The sequence below is a fragment of the Juglans microcarpa x Juglans regia genome, chromosome 5S, assembly GCF_004785595.1.
Source record: "Juglans microcarpa x Juglans regia isolate MS1-56 chromosome 5S, Jm3101_v1.0, whole genome shotgun sequence".
In the NCBI taxonomy this organism is placed as follows: Eukaryota; Viridiplantae; Streptophyta; class Magnoliopsida; order Fagales; family Juglandaceae; genus Juglans; species Juglans microcarpa x Juglans regia.
Window position 1 is genome coordinate 13,322,509 of NC_054603.1, and position 19,916 is coordinate 13,342,424.

General features: G+C 35.0%; 2 protein-coding genes across 3 annotated transcripts; one reads left to right on the forward strand and one right to left on the reverse strand.

The window, feature by feature from the left end:
• Nucleotides 1-203: 203 nt before the first annotated feature.
• On the reverse strand, nt 204-12,620 carry LOC121267508 (aquaporin NIP1-2-like). 2 transcript variants are annotated; one of them, XM_041171394.1, is made up of 5 exons: nt 12,260-12,594; nt 11,723-11,947; nt 948-1,145; nt 692-753; nt 204-577 (listed from the first exon to the last, which is right to left on the reverse strand). In XM_041171394.1, exons 1-5 carry the CDS (start codon nt 12,395-12,397, stop codon nt 358-360), a joined length of 843 nt encoding a protein of 280 aa, XP_041027328.1. In that variant the 5' UTR covers nt 12,398-12,594; the 3' UTR covers nt 204-357. The 2 variants fall into 2 exon arrangements, with proteins under 2 accessions (XP_041027328.1, XP_041027329.1); XM_041171395.1 differs by lacking the exons at nt 204-577; nt 692-753; nt 948-1,145 and adding exons at nt 10,232-10,654; nt 10,781-10,842; nt 11,079-11,276 and having other exon boundaries at nt 12,260-12,620.
• On the forward strand, nt 2,450-6,386 carry LOC121267643 (LRR receptor-like serine/threonine-protein kinase EFR). The gene is made up of 4 exons (XM_041171601.1): nt 2,450-2,948; nt 3,048-3,119; nt 3,590-5,587; nt 5,809-6,386. The coding sequence occupies exons 1-4, from the start codon at nt 2,450-2,452 to the stop codon at nt 6,159-6,161; spliced, it is 2,922 nt and encodes a 973-aa protein (XP_041027535.1). The 3' UTR covers nt 6,162-6,386.
• Nucleotides 12,621-19,916: the final 7,296 nt, after the last annotated feature.

Sequence of the window (19,916 nt, forward strand, 5' to 3'; positions counted from 1 at the left end):
GAGTTTCAGAAACACCACCATTGGTCACAAATCTTATCCATATCATGAGAATAAACGTCTATGCATGCGTGCAGCCAAGGTTTTCTTAGCGTCATCTCTTTTCCTCTCTCTCTCTCTCTCTCTCTCTCTCTCACTTATCCCTTTCTCTTTCTTCAAAATCTAATACGTAGTTATATATTCATACATATATGACACCAATTACAACAAGGAAAGCAAGCATAGTGCTTACATTTGTGAAGTTAGATATTATTTGGTAACACACAAACATCTGGATTGCTAGTAAGTACCACCTAGCAATCACCAAAACATGTAACACAAGTACTGTTCTTTCCCTCTGTCGTTCTTTCCTCAAAATTCTCAGATGGAGCTGTTACTCTTCGATGCTTTTAGGAAAGAGCCACTCTTGGTGATCTCGCGCAAGGGCTTATCCGTGAACCGGATTAAATTATAGACCAATCCACCAGATACAGCTCCAAGAATCGGTCCTGCAATGTATACCCATATCCCCCTGTATTCATTGTGCACAAAGGCAGGCCCCAAGCTTCTTGCAGGATTCATTGATGCACCTGATATCGGCCTGTCGAAGACGATCACTCATCATAATCATACCCAATATGGAAAACATGTCCAAAATCAAGTGTCAACGTATTTAACAAATATATTAACAAATCAGATCAGATTAATTTATTACCCTGCAAACATCACGTTGAGTAAGACCGTGGAGCCAACAGCAAGGCCTGCAAGCTCTCCGATCTGCAGAGACCAAAAATATATTAAATTAAATTGTTTTAAGAATTCATACGTAATTTTCAAACACGTTAGTTGATATGGAAAGATTGTGGATGGAATTGGTCAGAGTTCGAAAGAAAACTAATCATCTCATCACACTAACAGTTCGGTTACTTTTATTGGAAATCTGAGACCAATGTAAAAGGTGAGGAACTAACAGCTCTGTTGTCGGTGGCAACACCAGATATTACGAACATGAGGTAGAATGTGATTATGAATTCCAGCACAAAAGACTGCAGTTCTGTCCCCGATGGAACTGTTCCAGCGAAAAAGTTCTCGTGCCCATTGAATATGAGCCGAAGGGTTCCGCTTGCCATTGTTGATCCAAGGACTTGAGCAAATACGTAAGCTGGCACCTGAAAAAAGAAAGAGACAACAAGAAGAGACAAATTTTATTATCATATCCATTCGGTTCAGAGAGTGGCATTATCAGCAGAACAATATGTTGTGTTAAGAGATAATATAAGTAGTTTGAATAATCTCTTTCCATGGGTTTAACTTTTAATAATTTTATTAAAAATGACACACATGAGACTTCAGGATGGAACGCTGTTATCATCTCCGGAAGAGGTTCATGAAGGGGCATTAAGGTACTTTGAGCAGTTGATCTTGGCGCAAAAACAGGTTCATTCTCTACCTGACCTATGTTCTATAGTTAGTAATAACATATCCATTCGAATGAGTTACTGGAGCAGTTCTTATGTAATGTCTCTGAGTTGAAGATCGAACCGTTTCCCCGAACGAAGCTCTGTTTTTTTATCTTTTTTGAAACTATTTAGAAACGTAGGGAGCAATCTGTAGAGTTTTGGTCAAAAACAGCAGTAATTGCATCGTTCATGTTGATATTAGACCCCTTGAAAAGTGGTGTCGATCTTAAAACAATTTTAAAAACAGCGCACAATGATTGACTTTGATATCTGCATAATTTTTCTTCACTCGTCCACGTCGCACGCAGCAATCTTATAATCTTACCTGAGAATGAGTCTTGATATTGCGAAAGCCTTACCTGAGAATGAGTCTTAATCAATCTAGACAATAATTTCATTCTTATACGAAATAATTTCCTAATGTTTGATGCTACATCATGGCTATTGATGAAACAATAATGAACAATAAATTTTTTTTTTAATGTGGTCGCTAGCTAGCCTCGACTTTAACGCATGCACCATGAGTTGGCGGTCTTTCCATATTAATTTTACCGCACAAGTCAATGATGACAACAACACGCTAACCACCCTCTCCCTCCCTCTTTGGCTGCAATCTTTTTTAAACATCAGTCTCACTTGTTTATCCTCAATTTGAGTGCCTAAACCGACGTACACTTCACATGGCTGTCCCAACAAGTTTCCTGATCATGCTTTATTTTGTGTGCGGGTTTAGCATTGCCTTGGCAGCAACTCCCAACATTACCACGGATCAATCTGCTCTTCTTGCCTTGAAGGCTCATATTTCTTTTGATCCCCAAAATCATTTCACAAAAAACTGGTCTACTAATACTTCCGTTTGCAATTGGGTAGGTGTCATTTGTGGTTCTAGACATTACCGAGTCATGGTCTTAAACCTTTCTTTCATGGGCCTTGTAGGTACCATTCCTCCGCATATTGGAAACCTTTCATTTCTTGTGAGCCTAAGCATAAAAAACAACAGTTTCCATGGCTCAATGCCAATTGAGTTGTCTCATCTTACTCGGTTGAAATTCTTTGACTTTGGATACAATGAATTCAATGGAGCAATTCCATCACAGATGGGATCGCTAACTAAACTTAGAAAATTGTATCTTAGTGATAACAATTTCATAGGTACCATTCCACCATCTCTGTCTAACATATCTTCATTGCAAGTTATTTCTCTTGGATTCAATCAGCTTTCGGGCTCCATACCTTCATCTATCTTCAAGATATCTTCCTTGCAAGAAATTTATCTTGGAGCGAACAAGCTTTCAGGACCGATGCCCTCCATTTTCTTCAACACAACTTCACTACAAATCATTGAACTTGCAGGGAATATGCTATATGGTAGACTATCTACACATATGTTTGATCATCTTCCCAATCTACAGTATCTTTCTATTTATCATAATCAATTGTTAGGTGAACTCCCGAAAATAGGGAATTCAACTATGCTTACAGTGCTATACCTTTCTGACAACAACTTTGAAGGTATGTTTAGCCGGCTATAAACTTCCAATATACAGTTATCAATTTTGTTCAAATACAAACATTAGCAAATTCTATATTTATTGACTAATAAATTTACAGGAAGACTACCCCCAGAAATAGGGAATTTAACGATGCTTACAGAGCTATACCTTTCCTACAACAACTTTGAAGGTATATATTCTTAGTCTTATTTGAAACAATTTACATGTTTTCTGATCGTACTTTGAGGGTACGATTGTATGGTCCTATATGAGTCAATTGCATCAATACCATTATTGATTTAGTATACATGTTCTATGATCATCTATGATTGAACAATTAATTTAAATTTGAAGTACAAAATGCTTTGTACACAATATATTAAAAACTAGAATATTTCAACAAGTCTAGTAACAAAATCGCAAGAGGACCCAGAAACATTAATAACTATTTGTGACACCTCCATGCATGGTATAATTTGAACTGGCCAGAGAGGAGCTAGACTTAATCAACCTGAAATGTGCCAGCCCAGACCCATGCATGATATTTTAGGTCATGGTTATTTTCTTACTGCTAATTATGAGTATTCTAGGATCATTATATCTACTTAATTTATCATCACGAATAGAAAATACAAATGACTATCGATCATATTGTGACAGGTTTAATACCAAATCAAATTGGCAATCTGCAGAATCTAGAGGCTTTCGAAATTGGAGTCAATGGTTTTTTTGGCTCAATTCCATTTGGGATCTTCAATATCTCAACAATAAGATGGATTGGAATGGCGGTAAATAACCTATCAGGCCATCTTCCATCAAATATGGGTCTCTTCCTTCCAAATCTTCAACAACTTTTTCTTGGGGAAAATAAATTAAGCGGAACAATTCCCAACTCTATCTCTAATGCTTCACAGCTCGCTCTCGTAGAATTAGCTGAGAACTCATTCTCGGGCTTAATTCCAAAATCTCTTGGAAATTTAAGATTCCTCCAGTTGCTCGACCTACAATTTAATGATTTGACGATTGAAACTCCAGAATTGAGTATTTTCTCCTATTTGTCGAGTTGTATAAATCTTGTTGAATTAGCTTTGGGCAAAAATCGCTTGAATGGCTTCCTTCCCAAGTCCATTGGAAATCTCTCTCTTTCTCTTCAAACACTTCGCCTAGATAATTGTAAACTTAAGGGTAGCATTCCAATAGAGATCGGGAATTTAAGTGGTTTGACTGTGTTGACCTTATCCAGCAACGAATTGAGAGGACATGTTCCAACCACAATAGGAAGTTTAAGCATGCTTCAAAGTTTGGGCCTTGATGGTAATAGACTAAAAGGAACCATACCACCAGAACTATGTTATTTAAGGAGTTTGTTTAAATTACATTTAGTTGGTAACGATCTATCTGGACACATTCCTAGATGCATAGATAATATGACTTCGCTAAGAGCTCTCTACTTAGGCTTCAATCAATTAACTTCTATGATTCCATTGAGCTTGTGGAGGCTTACAGATCTCTTGGAGGTTGACTTCTCATCCAATTCTTTAAGTGGCTCTCTTTCATCTGAGATTGAGAAAATGAAGGTCTTGAGGATATTGACTTTGTCAAGAAATCAACTATCAGGTGATATCCCGAAAACAATCAGTGCTCTCAAAGATTTGACTAATCTCTCCTTGGCAATAAATCGACTACAAGGCTCAATTCCTGTATCTTTAGGCGAATTGGTAAGCTTGGAGTTCTTGGATCTTTCCGATAACAATTTATCTGGAGAGATTCCCAAGTCCTTAGAAGAACTCCATTACCTCAAATACCTAAATCTCTCATTCAATAAACTACAAGGAGAAATTCCCACAAGTGGACCATTTCTAAACTTCTCAGCTGCATCATTTATGTCAAACAACGCACTTTGTGGTGCAACTCGATTGAAAGTTCCCCCATATAAAGAAGGTGATCCTTGCAAAAAGAAGACAATATGGCCACATATGCTGAGGTATGTATTGCCAACAATTGGGTTTATAATGCTTGTTGTGACCCTTGCATTTACTTGGAAAAGATGGAAAAAGAGGAATCCAAAATCTCCTGCTCAAGCAGACTTGTACCCTCTAGTTACATGGAGAAGAATTTCTCACCAGCAACTTGTACAAGCAACGAATGGATTCAGCTCTAATAATTTACTTGGTGAAGGAAGTTTTGGGTCAGTATACCAAGGAACACTTTCAGATGGGATGAATATTGCAATCAAAATTATGAACTTGCAAGTGAAAGGGGCATTCAAAAGTTTTGATGCAGAGTGTGAGGTGCTACGAAATATTCGTCACCGAAATCTTGTCAAAATCATCACCATTTGCAGCAATATTGACTTCAAAGCCCTTGTATTGGAATACATGCCTAATGGAAACTTAGAGAAATGGTTGCACTCTCAAGATCACTATCTGAATATCTTACAAAGGCTAAATATCATGATTGATATCGCATCAGCATTAGAATACCTTCATCATGGTTATTCAACAGCAATTATTCATTGTGATCTGAAACCAAGCAATGTCTTATTAGATCAAGAAATGGTTGCACATGTTGCCGATTTTGGCATGGCCAAACTCTTAGATGATAGGGACTCTATGATGCAGACCATGACTCTTGCTACTTTCGGGTACATGGCACCAGGTAAATTTTCAAACCTCTCCATTTCAAATTGCATGTTCATCATTCTACAAGTTCACATGCAATTAAATATCTTTCGAGTCCAGAGCAATATATATTTATATATATATATATATTAAGTCTTGATCTACAGGTACTAGTTTTTTTTTTTTTTTTAGATTTGTTTGTTCAGAACTATTATAAAATAAGAAACTATTTATGATGAGATGGAATGTTATCCACAGAGTATGGATTAGAAGGAGTTGTTTCGACAAGAGGCGATGTGTATAGTTATGGCATTCTACTAATGGAAACTTTCACAAGAAAGAAGCCTACGGATGGCATGTTTCTTGGAAAAATGACCTTGAAACACTGGGTAGATGAATCACTGCTCACTTCAATACTCACTATTGTTGATGCCAATTTGTTGAGAAATGAAAAAGAGCATGCTGCCATGGAAGACTGCATATCTTCAATTATGAGATTGGCTTTGGATTGTTGCGCAGAGTCACCTCCACAAAGAATTGACATAAAAAATGTTTCAGCCACACTCAATAAGCTCAAATCAAAGTTTGTTCTACATAGTAGAACAAACTAAGTTGAGTGTCAAGTTTGCTTACAACTCCCTCATGTTTATGCCTCTTATGTTTGGGATTTATGCGTTATGCTTCATTGTTTTTGGACAAAATTACAATTTACACCTCAAACTATTAGTTCTTTTGCAATATTATCGTGGAACTATCTAAGTTGCCATTTTATCCCCAAACTACAATTGTTTCTGTCAATTAATGTTTTGAATGTATGGTGTCATCTATTTCTCGTATATTAGGTGCTAGAAAAATTAGATCAAAATACATGGAGGAAGTGAAAAATTAGATCGGAATAGTCATTTATCTTTCCATAAAGCTAGTTTAAACATAAATTAACCTCATACATACATGGCCAGCCTAAGTGATGGAGATACATTTGTACACAATAAAGCTACTGTAAACATAATTTGGGCTTCATTATCACCAACCTGAAATGCCGACCTCACATTAATAAGCTTCATCAAGTTTCTAACTAGTTTGTTGGTTGCAAACGACAAGCCAACCGGCAAATGAACCTTTCTGTTACAGTAATGTAAATTATGTTCCCAGCAATAGTTGAAGCATGGGCAATAGATGCGATATTTTGGACCAAACTGGATAAAAAGTCGTACTCATGTAAAACATAAATAAAGTCGACACATAGTTTGAACACTTAGAATATTTCAAAAATATCTGCAAATAGTAGTAAAATTATTTATGAATCGTAATAAAATGGTTTGAGTTAACATGCTTTATTGAGTTTTGGGAAATGAGAGAGAAAAAATTAAGAAAAAATTATAAAATTCAAATATTATTTGAATATAGTTTTTTAATATTATTATTATTTTAAAATTTGAAAAAGTATTTCTTTTTATATTTTGTTTGAAAGTTTGTGAAAATTGTAATAATTAGATAATGATTAGATAAAAAAAATTAAAAATTTAAAATTGAAAAATATTTTGGCTTGAGAGGAAATATATGAAAATATTTTAAAATACATGTGTTCCGAACTAGGTCTTAGCATTGTCTTATATTAGCAAGGGATTTTCCTCAATGCCACTCTTACACATTTATATAGTCCTTGGTAAACTAGTTTGGAAGATTTTTTTCTATTACCGTGTCTTTTGATTATGAAAAATGCTTGATATAAAAAATATAAAATGATATAGTTTATTTAATACGTTATATTATAAAATATTTTTATTATAAAGTAAATATGACATATTATATTAAACCAGATAAATGAATTTCTTTATAGATGTATCACTCCTCGTATTATACCCTCCTTCTTGTAGTTGTGTCTCTTTCATGAAGCAGTCTCAGTAGTCTAGCGTTGCTGGGTATTAATCCTCTACTTTCTAACTTGTGGTTTGGCTTTATTACACCTATTTAGGATTCAGGAATCTCGCATTGGGTTGTAATCATTATTTGGCTCAATCCATCCTCACATACTTTTAATCCAAATAAAAAGGATGACGGAACCGAAGAATTATTATAACTTCTTAATTCCAAAGCAAAGCAAACTCTTACAAGTTACGTAAAAAAGAATCCAGAAAACATTGCCACAAAACAGGCATTCATATAGAAGCAATTTTGGCAATGAGATTCATTTTAAAACACAACTAATTAGAGGTACCCATTTTCTCTTTTTCTTTTCTCTTTTTATGTAAAGCATAAACTTTTTGTATATTTATGTTTCATTTCTTTATATTTCTTTGGATAAATTATAAGAAAAATTATATTTAAAATCACAAAGTGCGGAAGTGTCATGTATTCTTTTTTTTAAAAAAAATAATAAATTTGAGACCATAAAAAAATTAATTTTTTAATAATAAATTTTTTTTTCAAAATAAGTATACGGTACAACTCATTACTATATCTATACTACTGAAATTACAAAATTGATTCATTTATGTGCATAGTTTACACATGACGTGTCACAAAATGGAGACAACACCTACGTATGATTAGTCAGCAAATTTGCAGATGCATCACGTGAGTGTATCCCAACCTTTATATTTATTTGGTTTTTGGCCCATTATTCAAGGCGCAAGGTATGCGATTTGGCCTTTATATAATACAAAATTATTAAAAGAAAATTGTGTGTAATTAAATTTTTAAAAAAATAATTATAGAAAAATACTATCACGATTCACGTGAATCTTTCACATGGCTACGCTAACATGCCATAGGTGGTAAACGGCAATCATATGATATGTGAAGTAATTCTACTCATAATTATAAATTGCGCAAATGTTATATAAATATTTTAAAATGAAATAAAATTTATTATTAAAAAAAGAGTAATATTACGTATAATTATGGAGTGTACAAGCATCGTGCAATCGTTTTAAAAAAAGAGTACGGTCTACTATTAAAAAATTAATTTATTTTCATATGAATTTCGTATTTATTTAATTTTTTCAAAGCGACTGCACGGCGCTTGCGCAGGATCTCATGTTTTATTCACTTTTTTTAAAATAATTACACGGTAGTTGTACAATTCACAATTACAAATATCTCTTTTATGATAGAGAAATTCTATTTGCAGTCTCCACTTAACGACTGTATGTGCAGACACTTTATTAAGTGAGAAAAAATATCATTTTAGGAGAAATAATTTTGTAATTTTAAAAAATTTTAAAGATAAAATTACTTAAACTTATATTAGAGTTCCTAAATAAGGACCGTACATGACATTCCTCTTTATGATATGTCTGCATTCTATGCCTATTAAGGCAAAAGCAAAACTGATTCATTAAAATAACTTCGACCAACTTGAACATGTGACTAGTAACGGTTGCATCCTATGACTGGCCAGATTAGTACGATCTAGTATCTACCCGTGGAGTGCGGGATTGTTGATTCCCTACTTGCTGCTGTTTTATGGGTATGTTTGGCCCTAGTCTCAGCAACCACGTCCCATAGACATCATCGAATCAATGCCAATAAACCTTGTTTGAAGATGCTCATAATATAGTACGATCAAGATTTTCTACAGATTTTTTGTTTAGATATAGCTGACTTTGTATACTGTATCTCTCTTCTAATTATAAAAGAGTCCCGTACAAAAGAGCATTACATGGTCAAGATCGATGAAACTCAACTTTTATAAAAATTTTGTATAAACTTCATGCTCAATTGCTTTTAAATTATAATTAGTGTTTGAATGGATAGATTATAAAACAATCTTATTCTCCTAAAAGATTAGGTTAATGTCCAGCCAGACATGCTCTGGTTCCTAGTGTATTTCCAATGGTCATATAGCATTAAGAGGAAGCCATATTGGAGAGCCATAGATGGTTGTGTCATGCCCTTTTCAAAAAGAACCCTACCAACCAAGCCTTACTTTCCCTTTTGTGTTCTTAGTTTTCTCCTTATTGTTTTACTTAGCTAGCTTTCTCCTTGCCTGGGATCTTGCTGCCTGTTTTTACCTATGGCTATCTCCACCCCCTCCCCAAAAAAATATAACTAGAGAAGTACTAAACAAAAAAGATGGGGGCAAAAATAGCTAATTCCAGTAGTTTCTTTTATTATTTTAGTCAAAACGATAGCATTTATTAATGAGAAATACTTTAGCGAGATTATATAAAAGTAAACTTACAAATTGATTCGGCTTGATATAATTCGTCAGATTATGAAGTTATTTTTATTATAAAGTTAATTTTATTATAAAGTAGATCTAATGGATCATATAAAACGACATCAGTTTATGAATTTATTTTTATAAACTCTCTTTGTATATATAGCACTTCTCTTTAACAAATAAATTAAAATTTGTTAAAAATAGAAGTGATTATTTATTAGAATTGGTTATACAACCATCACTTTTGAAGATAAGGACCATGTTCCACGAGTTTTTAGTAACCGAAGTTTTATTTGTACAACTTTTTTGAACCGATGCTCATGCATTTCCCTTGTGCATTACAGAACAGGATTCATGTGAACTAAGTTCGAGTTTCAGAAACACCACCATTGGTCACAAACCTTATCCATATCATGAGAATTAACGTCTGCGCATGCATGCAGCCAAGGTTTTCCTAGCGTCATCTCTTTTCCTCTCTCTCGCTCTCTCTCACTTATCCCTTTCTCTTTCTTCAAAATCTAATACGTAGTTATATATTCATATATATATGACACCAATTACAACAAGGAAAGCAAGCATAGTGCTTACATTTGTGAAGTTAGATATTATTTGGTAACACACAAACATCTGGATTGCTAGTAAGTACCACCTAGCAATCACCAAAACATGTAACACAAGTACTGTTCTTTCCCTCTGTCGTTCTTTCCTCAAAATTCTCAGATGGAGCTGTTACTCTTCGATGCTTTTAGGAAAGAGCCACTCTTGGTGATCTCGCGCAAGGGCTTATCCGTGAACCGGATTAAATTATAGACCAATCCACCAGATACAGCCCCAAGAATCGGTCCTAAAATGTATACCCATATCCCCCTGTATTCATTGTGCACAAAGGCAGGCCCCAAGGTTCTTGCAGGATTCATTGATGCACCCGAAATCGGCCTGCCGAAGACAATCACTCGTCATAATCATACCCAATATGGAAATAATGTCCAAAAATAAATTGTTAATGTGAACACATACTTTTCATGAAAGATATTAATAAATCAGGCTGGATTAATTTGTTACCCTGCAAACATCACGTTGAGTAAGACTGTGGAGCCAACAGCAAGGCCAGCAAGCTCTCCGATCTGCAGAGACCAAAAATATATTCAATTAAATGGTTTTGAGAATTCGTACATAATTTTCAAAAGGGATAGGCTTAAAAATCATTTTAGCATTGCATCTCAAACACGTTAGTTGATATGGAAAGATTGTGGATGGAATAGGTCAACGTGTTCGAAAGAAAACTAATCATCTCATCACACTAACAGTTCGGTTACTTCTATTGGAAATCTGAGACCAATGTAAAAGGTGAGGAACTAACAGCTCTGTTGTCGGTGGCAACACCGGATATTACAAACATGAGGTAGAATGTGATTATGAATTCCAGCACAAAAGACTGCACTGCTGTCCCCGACGGCACTGTTCCTGCGAAAAAGTTCTGGTGCCCATTGAATATTAGCCGAAGGGTTCCGCTTGCCATTGTTGATCCAAGGACTTGAGCAAATACGTAAGCTGGCACCTGAATATATAATTTGAAAGTAGAAAGAGACAACAAGAAAATTCTAGTGAGCGGAAGTGCTTAATTCGAACCCATATCTCAAAGTTGAGGCATCAGGGGTTTAAATTAAGCTTGAAACAGAGACATTAAGACACAGAAATTCCCCAAAATTAAACCGCCCCCCCCCCCCCCCCCCCCCTTTTTTTTTTGGTAGAGATGGCTTACAAAAATGAAAGTTGCAACCCACCTGAAACTTGTATTGTTAATAAAATGCCTTTTGAAACGAAGTTAAAGGCCAAATGATAATGTTCCTCCGAAGGAAATTTCGTTATTTACAAACTACCGAAAGGGTTGAATGCATTCCCTCTGAGTGCACCCAAGACCTAAGTCTGTTATATATATATATATTAGCTTTATCCATTATTTGGGTTGAAGAGATGGAAGGAATGGTCAAGATGGAGTTATACCTGTTTCCATGGAAATCGCTTGCAAGTGGCAAAGGCAATGGTAACGGCGGGATTAAAATGAGCACCGGAGATGTGGCCAACGGAGTAAACCAAAACCATCACAGCCAGTCCCCAAACGATTGATATTCCCGGCACAGTCACCACCTTGTCATTGCCCATATTCACCACCACCGCCGCACATCCGGCGAATATCAAGAAGTACGTACCTATCGCCTCCGCAATCAGCTGTCATCAATACAAAATTTCCGTTTCCAGGTCAAGTAGATTCATTAGACGAATTGAAACTGGCAAAAACAGAGCTGAACAAATTGACCCAAAAACACAATCATGTTACATTGTTTTTTATGTAACAACTTTCAAATTGTCATTTATCATGAAATAAACCAAAAGAAGAAAACAGGAAGAACAATTTGCGTTTAGCGACTGAGAAAACGACATGGCGATGATCACGAGAATAAAAGAATTTGAACGGAATTCAAAAGATACCGTTTATTATGAAGGGTTCAAAATAATCGGAGGAAGAAGAGGAGTACTCACCTTCTGCATGAATGGTACAGAGATACAGAAGCCTGCTTCATGGTTGATTTTGGAGGCAGAGGAGGTGTCATTAGCATCACCTTCTTTAACATTCAAAACAACCGCATGGTTTCCATTACTTACTGCTGCTTCAGCCATCACTTTCGACACCAAAAGAAGCTAGAGACACGAAGGATCAGAGAGAGAGAAAGAGATTGCTCAGCTTTGGCTCTCAACCTCGAAGTGGGCAAGAACCGAGCTGAACAACTCCAATTTATGGGTGCCAAAAGGTCCAAAAAACGGAGAGAGAGAGAGAGATGGGTGGACTTTTTCACAGGGAGGAGAGAGAGAGAGAGAGATCGAACGTGTCACTTTTCATTGTGTTTTACTCCTTTATAAGATAAAGTTCGTAGGAGATATCGTTGAAAAATGTGACGTTTATGGGTTGTGAACTGAGAAAAGTATTGCCTTGGAAAAGAAATGAAAAAGAGAAAAAAGAAAATGAACAGAGAAAAGCATTGAAGGTCGATTCAACTACCAACCGGAAAAACAGAGGGACATGAATGCCCCATTTAAATTCTTCTAAACACCATTAATTGCGTATACGGGCACCCATGACTCGTTAGTATAACATCATAAATATTTTTATAATAAAAAAATTATATAAAAATAAATTTATAAATTGATATAATTTAATACAATATATTATATTATAAAATTATTTTATTATAAAATAAATTTAACGAATTTACTCTCTTAATATCAGTATCACTTCTCATCGTTCACTTCGGTGCTTGGACTTCACTCTTCGACCTCGACTCAAGAATACCTACTCACTAGCTCATGGTTTTGATCTAACTAGCCGTGAACATGTCTCGTTATGCATGACTGATTATAAAATAATTTAATTTCTTCGAATGGATGAGAGATAGAAACATAAAATATACGGTAAGACCTACATCATATATGCATCACTCACTAGTGTTCAATTAATAGAGTACGGTGATATTTTCACCAGCTACTAATTGTAATAAATTAAATATAACAAGACAAACTTTTAAGTCTCATTTGGACAGTAAAAATATTTCATCTCATTTCACCTTATCATTATAATTTTTTTAAATTTTTATATGAAATATAATAAATAATTTAATTTTTTTAAATTTTAAAATAATAATAATATTAAAAAATAATATTCTAACAATATTTTATAGAGTGATTAAAAGTTAATGTTGATGGTGCTATATTTGGAGATGTTCACAAAGCTGGTGTTGGTTTGGTGTTACGAAATGATAAGGGTGAAGTTATATGGGCAGCTACGAAAGTTGCAGACAAGGGGATTAATGTGGAAGCTGTTAACTTTTAGCTATTTTTTGAGCAAAGTAACTTTGTGCAGGTCTGGGAATTTCTAGATTAGTTGTGGAATCGGATTGCTTAATGGCTGTGCAAGTGGTGAATTCCGAAATTGAGGCTACAGTTTTGCTTGAGGATCTGGTTTTTGAAATTAGGATGCTTCGGGTTTTATATACTGAATGCCAAATTTAACATGTTTATAGAGAAGGAAATGGGGTAGCTCACAAACTTGCCCGTTACGCTTGGAATGTTGAGAGTATCACAATGTGGTTTAATTGTTTTCCAGACTTTATTTTCCAAACTATTTGGCTTGATAAATGTCTGTAATTTCTATTCTATTAATGAAATGTTTGTTTTTATCTAAAAAAAAGAAAAAAACAAAACTTTCAACTCTCGTCCAGCCGTCCACAAAGGGTTTGAACTTGTAAGAGAGGGATATAGTAATTTTAACATTTTTCCCAGTTTCAAGTTTTGATACCGGAATCAAAACTATTTGTCATCAAGATTGGCTAAGGAAGTTATGAAATTGAACCAATTTAAAAACAAACAAATCATTTAGAGAAAAAAAGAAAGAAAAAAGAAGTTTCATCCTTGTGATGTTTAAAACAGGTTTGGGTATATCTTTTTAAAAAAAATTGTGGATTTTGTTTAATTGAATAATAAATAAATTGTAGAAATTTGTAGAAACTAATTAAATAGTTTCGTTTTTAAGAGTAATCAATCATGGGAATCCAATTTAAGAGCTATGATCATTAAAAAATTTGTTCTTTCACTAAAAACTAATTTATTTACTAAAAGTAATCTCCATATACCTCAAAAAAAAATAATCCATACGATCCCGACTCACCATGCATAAGGTTGTAAATTCAAACCGAAAAATAGGTCCGGATCGATTTTACCGGTTTTGAACCGGTCCGGTCCGGGACCTGTTCTTAGAATGTGAAAACTGGCCGGTTCCGGTTTTAAGATTTTTCAGACCGGACTGGTTGATAAAAAATATATATAAAAAATAATATTTGTATAATTGTATATATAAGTTTTATACAAAATATTATATATATATTAATATATATAAGTTTTATATATTATGTATAATTATAAATTTTTATGTGAAATTTTTATATATAATATATATAATTATATATATTCATATATGAAATAATTTCTTAGTATAATTTATAAATTATTACATAAAATGTTAATACTAAATCACTGAAAGTTTATAACTAATACTAATAGTCTAATATATACTAATGACTATAGTTATACTTATAATTAATACTACAAATTTTTACTAAAAGTTTATAACTAATACTAATATTAAATATATAGTTTATAACTAATACTAATATATAACTTATAACTATACCAATAGTTTAATATTAATACTATTATGTAGTCCAATATATTAATAAAAGTATAAAACAAATTTTTTTAAATCAGTTTTTTTTTTTATAAACAAATTTTTAATAATAAATTGTGAAACTTACATTTTAAAAAAATCAAAAAACGGACCGGACCGGACCCGAAACCAGTAAAACCATAAGTACCGGTTTAGGAGGATAACTGGTGCGTAATCGATTTTGAAAAATACAAAACCGATATATACCAGTTCGATCTTAGATTTTGACCAAAACCAGACCGGATCAGACCGGTTACAACCCTAATCATGCATAATTCATTTACGACACCCATATATAGAAATCATATACTTAAAAAGAGTACTATGATCACCAAAACCAAACATATATAGAAATCCGAACAATAAATTGTGTTCCCTTATCTCTCGCTTAATTATTTAATCAATATTGTTTACTATTTACTTTTTGGCTTTATTGTATCGAGAAAATCTACTTAACACTCTTTTTTTTTAACTTGTTATGACTTTTTTTTTTTTTTAGGCGAACTTGTTATGACATGTTGTCAAACCTTTCCAAATCTATTTTTTTATTTTTTTTTATTTTTTTACTTTTTTTTTTAAAATAATAAGAGCCAAAGAAGAGCGAAGATGCTGAGAGAGAAGAAGAAAAAAGGAGCTTAATGAAAAGCTTTAGTCCCCTCCACTATTATATTTCTATTATTTCCCTTTATGATTTTGACGTTAATCTTACCTCTTGAATCAATTTTTAATTTTTTTTCTTTGAAAACGAAAAAGACAAATATAAAAGTATTAAGAACACATTTATAATTTTGATAAACTAGCCAGCAAGGAAGAAGCTAAGTCTATAATTAAAATGGAATCTTCGATCTGATCATAATGTAAAACAAAAAGAGAAAACCTAAACATAGGATTTATATATTTATTCAGGAAACACAGCGTGCTTCTTCAACTCACACACAAAATATAATAATTATAACTTTTTCGAATTTACACACAAAATATAATAAATAATTTAATTTTTTTAATTTTTAAAATAAAAATTATATTATATTAATATTTCATTCAATTTTTAATAAAACATTTCATCTCATCTGATCTCGTAATCGAAAGAGACCTAATGATGACTGAACTTCTTTCAAAGACGTGTTCTGCTGTGCACGTACAGACATTATATGTCATGATCGGGTGAAAAAATAGGGTAAAAAAAAAAAAAAAATGTTTTACGTGCATTAAAATAAAAGTCGATGTCAAAATGTAATAACCCATGTTCTTGTCTTTTATCGAACTAACCCAATAATCCCTCTGAATATGTCAATTAATGAGATGGTTTAAAACTTTGATGTGTCTCGAATAGTTATCATATTTAAGCATTTCCCACAATTCCATTTGTCATGTACATGTACTAAACAAAACGTGAAGCACTTGTCTTGTAGAAACATGCATTATTGAGTGACATGTTGATGAGGACAAGTTGTCATTTTCAACATTACGTTAATCAAGGGATCTACCAATTCAATTTTTCGATAAATGAGTATTTATGTGCGTATATATCTCCATTTTATAAGCAAATGAGATTCCATAAGCAATGTAAACATAGGAAACTTAAAAAGTAAAATAAAAACTGGCATCTTTTCCGCTGTGAAACCAAGAAACAAGCATTGACAAATTAAATAGTTGAGTAGTTATACGTATTATTTTATGCACAATATTATATGAGTAATGTTACATACAGTTTTCATTTAGAGATTGCATTGCAAGTCTAGTTAATTTTATTTTTAAATTTTTTTAAAATTATAATAATATCCTTATCAAAATGGTACTTTTTTCTATTTAATGAAAGGCTTGCACATGTAGTCCCTATTTGGAGACTGTAAATAGAATTTCCCATATTATATACTGAGTGCTAGCCTCATTTTATCAGTGTTTTCTTTTTTTAATTTGACAAATTTAGAATTTTAGAATTTTTACTATTTTCACTGGTTAACACATCAGCCCGTAAAGTTATGTAAATAAAATTATAAGTATATATATCATTTTCAAAATAGTTTAGCTACAAATGATAAGAGATGTTTCACCAAATTTTGCACATCAGAATTTGCACTAAGATTTAAAGTACTTGGGTAATAATTTCCGGAAAGGGAATTGTTGACGATGTATTTCGTACACCGGATGCTGAGCTCAATCACCTACAACACAAAGAGAATTAAGGGCTCGGGATTGAAGGATCACCTCTAAAACCTAAGTCAGTTTTTTGTGGTTTGGAAAGAATTTCAGTAAGGAAAAGAAGGTAAATCCTGAATTCTAACCTGGTGTCCGGCTTTTATACTACCTGTCAAGATGGTACTCCGTACCTCGTGTCAGAGGCCCATGTCTCCTTTGTTGTAGGTGGGTGGGTGAGGCCATCTTTTGTGCACTCAGTCAGGGGACAGAAGATATTGTCATGATCTATGTCCATGTTTTGTATCCAATCCATAAATGCGGCATGTCCCTGTCACAATGAGCATCCGTAGGGTAGTGTCAGGGTAGGCGGAGCCCATCTTTGCACATCGACTTGTTTCCCGTGTAGGCACTGGGCCTTTTTCTTCCTTATGCAACTCATGGGCTATCTGTACTGCTAATTATTGGGCCTCCAAGATAAGCTCAGCCCAACCCAGGAGGGATATAAATGCCCCTTCCAGGAATTTTAGGGCATTTTGTATTGATGGTGTATAGTAACATTCGAGGGATTAGTGAATTAGAAGTTACTGATTCGAAATGACTAGTGGAAGGGCTCTAATACCACCATAGGGGCCCGCAGAGTGCCTCTCTGGGCCTAGGACTCCACAGCCAAGCAAGACACTTAAGTTTTAAACACCCTCCCCTCCCAACCCAGCAAGGTCAAGTTGAGTCACCAAAGAGAATACCCGCCCAATTATCCCAGTTTTGTTAAGATGTTCATTCGAAACAGATGGATAACTCATAAGAACGGCGATTCAAGTTTCAAATAACGGATGAGGCAGTTAACCCAAAGGATCTCAAGAAGGCAGATTCTCTATTTAAATAGGTCGAGTACGCTAATGAAAGTCTGGAATATCTTGGGTCTGAGATTACATATATTGTTACTGACTTAGGCATTGGAAGGTCCCCCTTTTACCCCCAAGCCCTCTTACTCTTTGGTTGCAGAAGATCAAGAGTGTTCGGTGATGAAACACGTTCTCAACAGTTGGCGCCGTCTATGGGATCTTCAGTTATCATGCAATCAGCGTGATTTTTACATGTCCACCACCACCATTCGATCTCAAGCAACTAAAGATCAGGAGGAAACCTCACAAACCATGGAAGGAAGGCTTGCGAAAATGGAAGAAATAGTGAGGAGGCTAACCACCAAGGTCGAATCGTTGTGAAAGGAGAACGAGGTTCTCAAAGCAAAGAACGGGCCATCAGGAAAAGACATGACGCCCAGTCAGGCTAACAGGGTGAAGATGGAGGCTCATAGTGCGGGTGTAGGTAAAGCCCCTCAGGAGAACAAGGAAAAGAAGAAGTTGCATCATGACCTACGCAGCCTGATTGATAAGTTCGAGAAAATGGCCAAGAAAATAGGGACCTCGTCTTCAGTTGATAAGCTACTAACCAGCACCAACTTGCCATACACAATAGAGATCATGGCGGTACCGCTTCCACCAAAATCCAAAGATCCCATCGATAGACATGTACGACAGCTCCAAGGATCTGATGGAACACTTGGAAATCTTTAAGGCCCACATGACTCTCCATGGGTTCTTGGGAGAGATTGCATCAAAAGATTTTCCTTTGAAGTTAAAAGGAGCAGCCCGGGGGTGTTCGGAGCATTGCAACCAGGCCCTATTGAGAATTTTCAAGAACTGGGCAGGTAGTTCATCACTCAATTTATGGCCAGTCGGTGGAGGAGACGGCTGCTAGAGTACCTATTGACGGTAAAACAGAGGAAAGACGAGAGTTTAAAGGCATATTTGAAGTGGTTCAATAAAGAAAGAACGACCGCTGACTATCACGACAAAAAGATCATGTTGGCAGCACTACTCGAGGGAATCTGGCAAAGGAGCCCTTCATGACCGTGTTAGTAAGGAAAACCCCATCCACTTTGCGGGAATTATGGATCGGGTGGATGATTTTGTGAATGCCGAAGATACACTGATCGACCTCACCACTAGGCTGAGGCAAAAGGAGGAGAGTGCATCGAAAAAAGGCACTAGGAGAATCCAAGAAAGTAGACCAAGGAAGAATCAATACGAGAAAAAGTGGGAGATGCTCACGGGACGTTATAGCAACAACCATGTACATTATTCCAGTGTGCAAGACCAGGACAATACAAAGGAGACTAGACACAAGGAAGACTGCGGGCGACGAACGTAAAGATACTTTACGTACCAAAGAACGAATGGCCATTGGACCGAAGATTGTCATACGCTAAAAAAAAAAAAAAAATTGAAGAAATGAAGGGTAACATTCGACAGGAGCGTAAGCTCAGACGAAGTGAAAGCCCAAGGAGGAGAGAGTCACCCAAAAGGGCGAGGAGGTCATAGGAGCCGAGGAACCACCGACACAGGCCAGATACATATCAGTGGAACCCTCCTTTGGGAGAGATCCATACCATAGCCGGTGGGTATATAGGAGGTGGCCCAACTTTGGTAGAAAGAAAATCCTATGCGAGATGGGTAAGGTATGAAAAAGTTTACAATGTGGAGAGGCCGATGAAACAGGCGCTGCTGCAGGCCTCGCCCCAAATTTCCTTTTGGCTAAGAGGACTTCTAAGGGATGGTATACCCCCACGATGACGCATTAGTGGTCACAATAATGGTGGTAAATTACACAACAATAAGGATATTGATAGATAACAGAAGCTCGGCGAACTTCATATTCTAGGATGCTTTTACGATGATGGGGTTAAATGCGAGTCAGTTTCGGCTAGCGCTAACCACGTTGAAG